Source organism: Dendropsophus ebraccatus, chromosome 7, assembly GCF_027789765.1.
Source record: "Dendropsophus ebraccatus isolate aDenEbr1 chromosome 7, aDenEbr1.pat, whole genome shotgun sequence".
NCBI classification, from domain to species: domain Eukaryota; kingdom Metazoa; phylum Chordata; class Amphibia; order Anura; family Hylidae; genus Dendropsophus; species Dendropsophus ebraccatus.
In genome coordinates this window covers 60163215-60169805 of record NC_091460.1, presented here as the reverse complement: position 1 = coordinate 60169805, position 6591 = coordinate 60163215, and the positions used below count along the sequence as shown (strand labels likewise).

General features: G+C 41.5%; 1 protein-coding gene across 2 annotated transcripts in view; it reads right to left on the bottom strand.

Annotated features, from left to right (window-relative positions):
• Positions 1-5131: 5131 nt before the first annotated feature.
• SLAIN2 (SLAIN motif family member 2) overlaps positions 5132-6591 on the bottom strand; it is a 31639-nt gene continuing 30179 nt past the window's right edge. For both annotated transcript variants that reach the window (XM_069977598.1, XM_069977599.1), the window contains one exon: positions 5132-5527. In XM_069977598.1, the coding sequence (XP_069833699.1) occupies positions 5461-5527 (67 nt within the window). In that variant the 3' untranslated portion in view covers positions 5132-5460. The remainder of the gene's footprint in view (positions 5528-6591) is intronic.

Below are 6591 nucleotides of genomic sequence, written 5' to 3'. Positions count from 1 at the left end.
ATAGGTCCTAAAAAAAATTAAAAAAATCTTGTAGTAGTATATGGCGGCCTCAGAGGTCATTTTGCATAGTTTTTTTTTTTTTTAAATGTATTTCACATAAATCATACTACAGTGCATTACTGTCCATGCACTCCCCCCCCCCCCCAAAAAAAAAAATAGAAACTGATTATAGTGTGGAATTTTTTTCTTAAAGTATCCCATTTTTTGCCTATTTATTCTATTATCTCAGACATTCCTTTATATAATGAGTAAATGGGAAAAAATAAAAAATTCTCCACTAGGGTTACTTTACTAATAAAAAAAAAATTATAATTTAGACAATTCACATTGAAGTCCCTTACAAATCCAGTAAGCTCCCCCTAGTGGTGGCAGCAAACACTCAAAATATAATTATTTATCTATGGCATTAGAAGTAGGACTTCAACTCCTGTAAGGACAAGTTATCCTATGAATTGTAAACGCACTGTGGGACAATGATAGATACTTGAAGCTTCGTAAACCTACTTTTTGTTATTTTTTTTATTACTGAACTATATCTATTGACCCAAATAGAAGGGACGTTTTAGCCCCCCCCCCCCCCCCCATCTCAGCACATTGTGTAGTGGTCCTACTGGGTTACAACAGCTCAGCTTCCATTTAATAGGACCTATGCTGAAGTAACCCAGTAACAATGTATGGTTCTATCTGCTTCTGGCTCTTTTTTATTGTATATGCACATGTCACAGGCTGATCAGTGAACAGATGATTGGCAGCAGTGCCATACCCCCACAGACCAGCTATTGATGACCTATCCTGACGACAAACCATCAAACCCCCTTTAAAAGGGAACCAATCACTATAATAATGCATATAACGTTGTTTGCAGCTCCTAATAGAACTGCTGAAGCGTTGTCTTACCATTATTGTTGTGCCATCCTCCTGGAAGAATATCGGAGAAAACACTTTTTCCAGCGTGCACCGCAGGGAGAGAGGCTGGAACTAGTCATCTGGGTCATAACTAGTCATGGCGCTCTGCCTGTCACCGTGCCTTGCAGGGATGATTGACAGGCAAAGAGGCCTGTTAGAATCCTCTTTGCTAGTCACAGCCCAAACACCACCCAGATGACTAGTTATGGCCTCACCCCCTACAGCGCACGCTGGAATAAAACCGCTGTCTCCAATACCCCCCCAGGAGGACGGCACACCAAGGAAAGTAAGACAACGGCTTAGCAGCTGTAATAGGAGCTGCTAACAGCATTATATGCATTATAATAGTGACTGGTTCCCTAATAAGACTTCCTTACCTACGCAATAGGCTTGATAGCCTGTATACTTGTGTGTGCATGGATATGATTTCTATGAGAAATGGTTAGGCATCAGTGAATTCAGGATAATCTTTGATACCCCAATGCTGTCCTTCATGCCATGCTGTAGTTGTCTGGTAGTATCCTCACACTGTAGAGCCGCTTCTGGTAGGGTAATACTTTTGACACTGTAGATTGTCTGTACATGGCTAATGAAGCGTCTCTAGAGTCATGAGCGATGCTGCAGTGTCTGAATAGCCCTTGTTTTGCTTTGACTTGGCTAGAACAGGCATCTTGAGGAGAATTAAAGTCACCTCTGAATTCACCTGAGTGAGCCTGGGCAGGTAAACTAGTTTTACAGATATACTCAGGGATTAATGTGCCCCACAAATACAAGGATGACACCACAGGCTTTGTTATCCTTTCTGCAAGATTTCATTGCCCCTTTTGTAACAAAACCTCAATAATGAAGTCTGTTAAACCATATTATGTTGTATCATAGTATAAAAAAATCTATATGGTTGCGTACGATGCCTATGGACTTATGCTATTGTGACCATTCAGCTAAAGTCAGGTGGATATATACTCATTGCCTGTTGGAAATACAGCAAGTATATATCCACTTCTCTACTGCAAAATACAGATGCTAACACTGCATCCCAAGACTGGGATAAAGCTATACTCAATGTAGCACTTTCAGAAAGCCAACCCACATGCAGGATCCTCTATGTGTGTTCTGACCACCACAAGCCACAAAAGATATAAAAGGACAAAGTGCAAGAAACTAGGAAAAGCGTGTAACACTTGCACTGGTTGAAGTTGTTTTGGTGCGTTTACACAGAAATTTATCTGACAGATTTTGGAAGCCAAAGCCAGCACTGGATTTGAAAAAAAAGAGAAGTCTCCTTTATTTTATGACCTGCTCTGTTTATAGTCTGTTCCTGGCTTTGGCTTCCAAAATATCAGATAAATATCTGTGTAAACGCACCATTACTTGAACCAATTTACAGCCAGATTGTTGCATAACCATGGAATCCATTGACTATCTGCAGTCCTGAAGAGAGGGGTGAGGGTGTTTGTACAGCAGGGGGTAAACACTATCGGGGAGAGTTATCAAACATGGTGTAAAGTGAAACTGACTCAGTTGTCCCTAGCAACCAATCAGATTCCACCTTTCATTTTCCAAAGAGTCTGTGAGGAATGAAAGGTGGAATCTGATTGGTTGCTAGGGGCAACTGAGCCAGCTTTACTTTACGCCATATTTGATAAATCTTCCTCTATAGCTGGAATTTGTCATTCGTGACATTTCCTTTTCTTCTTTGTCACTCCATTCACTTCAAAGGGAACCGAGCTGCAAAATCCCACCCAAACACAAGGGAGATGCTGTTTCTGGAAGAAAGTGCCCATGTTTTTCTAAGCCTGGATAAGGAAGCTTGTGCAAAAATGTGCAACTTTTTAACCTTGATAATTTCCAAGTTGCAGGAAGAATGGCTCTACATGTCAAACCAACCTATTACACATGATAGGGTCCATCCCATCAACTACTACCAAATGTCATCACCAAACAGATATGGCGGTATGTTGTGGTGCGAACTTATCACTGAAAATACAACGCAGATATGAAGGATGACAAGTTGCCTGTTACTCATACAGGAACATGTGCTTATAATGAGGAGAAGACAACAAAAACAAAGGACATAGTAATTTTTTGTTATTGGATCTGTGCAGATGAGACTCATTTGCATAACAATATTCAGTTCTAGTTTCACAAATTTCCTATGGCCATAGACTTTACTCTTTGTTTCATCAATGTTCATAGAACACTATATACACTATAAGTCAGTGGGCTGAAGCTCTACAATATGGGGGAGGGTTGGGTACAGGAGACAATGGCATTTACGAATACTGTCTAATAAACAGTGCAGGCAGTCTAAAAATCACCAGATTTATCACAGTGACTAAGGCTGATAGTTCTGGTGCATCTTTAGACCACTTTAATGTTACACAATCTATAAGTCAGCTTACTTTACCCCAAAATGTTCTAGGCAATTTTGTTGCACAAGGTTGCAAATAAGCAATATCCATCCTCCTGTAAAGCCAAACCCACTTCATGTTAAGCCACACCCACTTTTATGGTAAACCCACACAGAATTCTGGCGCTTCTGTAATAGTAAATTGACCCAATATGCTTAGTTGGTGGAGTAAGACTTAAAGTGACACTGTCACCTCCTTTTTGCATTCTGACATAACTACACAGGTGTAAAGGGTAAATTTAGCGTTATTCATACCTTATTTTATATCATACGTCATGGTGCTTGTTCAAGTAAAAAGTCATCTTTTATCAACTGCAGATTGTGTCAAGTGAGCGGGGCCTCGCAGCATTAGCGACACTTAGCCCCGCCCACAAAACCAGTTGGCCCTGTCCCCTCGCCAGCCATTGGAACAGGCTGTCCGAAAGGTCTAGACTCCACCCCCTTTATGCCGGCCAACCAAAGGGCGTGAAGGGGGCGGGGTCAACGGTGCTAAGTGGCGCTAATGCCGTGAGGCCACGCCCACTTAATACAATCTGCAGTTGATAAAAGGACACTTTTTACTTGAACAAACACCATGACGTATGATATGAAATAAGGTATGGAAAACGCTAAATTTACCCTTTACACCTGTGTAGAGATGTCAGAATGCAGTGTCACTTTAAATATGAAACATAAAAGCTCAAAGTTAAATACAATGAACACATAACATGCATGGGGGTACATATAGTTTGAGGCCAGAACAAATTTCCTGGTTAGAGTTGGATAGATCAATGACCGACGCTGGCGCTGACCATGATGAATATGGGGCTTGTAAGGCATGATAAAGAACTACAATACTGAGAGGCGCAGAGAGGAAGTTATTTACAATTCTGATGAGACATATTCAGAATGCACAGGAAATAAGGACTAATGGAGAATATAAAAATCATCCAATGTTTAACCCTCTGAGTACACAAAGGGAATACAATAGTACAGCGCAAACAGCTATTGGCCCACTTGGCACACAGAGTTTACTTACCTCTACAGAGATTCTGACAGTGAAAGGGTAGATCAGCAAGTACAGGACATGTGGAACAACTGTACAGACCAACTTTCTGTTTTGCAGTATTACACATCGATGTGTATTACCTCTTTTTAAAAAAAAATTAGGACCACCATCATACCAATGTCAGTGCATCCTATGCCAGGAGCCCTGATCAGACACATCGGTGCAGCCATAGCAGACGCAGAGCTGAAATCCTGGATCCTTCTCCCATCTCAATATCTATTACTTGAGTGGGAAGACCTCTACTTTGTTTCTGAAAACCAGTTGACTCCCTTTCACTCCTAGTGTTCATGAAGTAGTGGACTGGGGGCAAAAAATGATGGGTGCATTTAGGCTGCTCTACTGCTCTTTCGGTAGTGCAGACCAAGCAGATAAGTCTTGCCCTTTTAGCTAAGCCCAGAAACTGGGCCATAAGATTGTCTACTGTTCTAAGTCTTTTGCAAGCGCTTGAATCAAACAGCATCAAGTAATGGGAAGGTAAAACCCTTCTACTGTCAGAGGACCCTGCAAGGCGTTAATGATTGTGAAAGACTCAACAGCTATTACATAGGATGCACGGCATAAGATCCATTTCTTTGTATAAAACTGTAAAAGTACTCAAAATAGTCTACAAGACGATATACCTTTGTAGACAATTGCAGTGTTAGTGCTTAATGCATAATAAACTCTGAATATATTTTATATTATATATATGTAGAAAAAGAAATCATTTGAGCAGTTGTTCTTTGGCATTAACCACATATCTTGTAAACGAAAAAATATATATGCCATTACCAGATGTTATTCCTTTTACTGTATTACCTTGAGAAGCCAAATGAGAATGCAGTGCATTTTTTTTTTTTTTTAAGGGTTAAGACTGTAGATAGCTGAAATCAAATGACGGGCGATGCCATGATAGAGGATTGTATGACTAGAACATCTGATGGTCAACATCAATAAAGTGCTCTTCTTTGTTACCTCTGCCGCTTGTGCTAGATACGGACAGAGGGCTCTGGGATCTGTTAAGTGAATCCCAAAATGTCCCATGAGGACGGGTTGCTCTGCAGTCACAGTGTGGATGATGTGTCCATCGAGCAGTGAAGCTTCCGGATTTTGTAGATCAGTAGCAGCCTTCTTTCCAGCTATCGTCTTTCATGGTGCCATATGTTTTGGGAGCTGGCAATGACCTTAAAAAAAAAAAAAAAAATTTAAAAATGTGCCATACGGCATGTTATATAATGGGTAAGGTAAGAAAACTAGATTTTGGCCTTTGGCCAAGAGTCTAAAGTGTATGGAGGCCCCCAGCTTGACAGGGAGAGAAGGGTCGGGTGTGTTTGATTCCCAATACCTGACCCTATTGTTCTGGGAGAGAACCCGCCACTGGAGCAGTCCACTTTAACTTACCCCACCCCTGTCTATAGATAAACAGCCAAATGTTCATGTTTATAGGAAGCTCAGAAGAGACATCTGTCAGCTACTGAAGGTGTATGGCCACCTTTAGCCTTAAAGGGAATCTGTCACTAGGTATATTCTGCCTTAAAATGAAGACAGCATAAACTAGTGTCAGAAATGCTGAACAAATTGGTGTATTACTTGTATAATTTTGTTCAGCCGTTCTCCTAATATGCAGGAGAATTGGATTCTTGCCACACCCCTCCCCCACCCTTCAGTTGCTGAATGACAGGGACTGCCTATACACAGCATGGATGGATAACTGCCAATCAGCAGCTGGTGGGTGGAGTTTTCTGCTTCTCATGAATACTGAGGACTACTGGGCTCATGCACATAATGGAGAGGACTACTTATTGTCCATGTTATTCAGGAGGATACCTCTGGATTAGCTGCACAGAACATTGTGATACATCATTCTGTTCAGCTGCTCTGTCACTAGTTTATGCTACTAAGAGAAAGGACCGCCTAAACCACCTGGGCTGAACGATGGTTATGCTGTCAGTTATATCTCCCAAAAGCCACCAGTACAGGAAACTTTGGCATGGGAGAGAATCACTGTCTTCTATATGGGGAGGAATAAGCTGCATCTGTCGGTTCTTCTTGAGAGCCCCATACACCTTTGATTTACTGCTGAACCCGCTGCAAGCTACGGGTATTGACAAGAGCAGGGGTGTCAAACTCTGGCCCTCCAGCTGTTGCAAAACAATTCTTTAGAGATGAGCGAACCTTGAGCATGCTCGAGTCCATACGAACCCGAACTTTCAGCATTTGATTAGCGGTGGCTGCTGAACTTGGATAA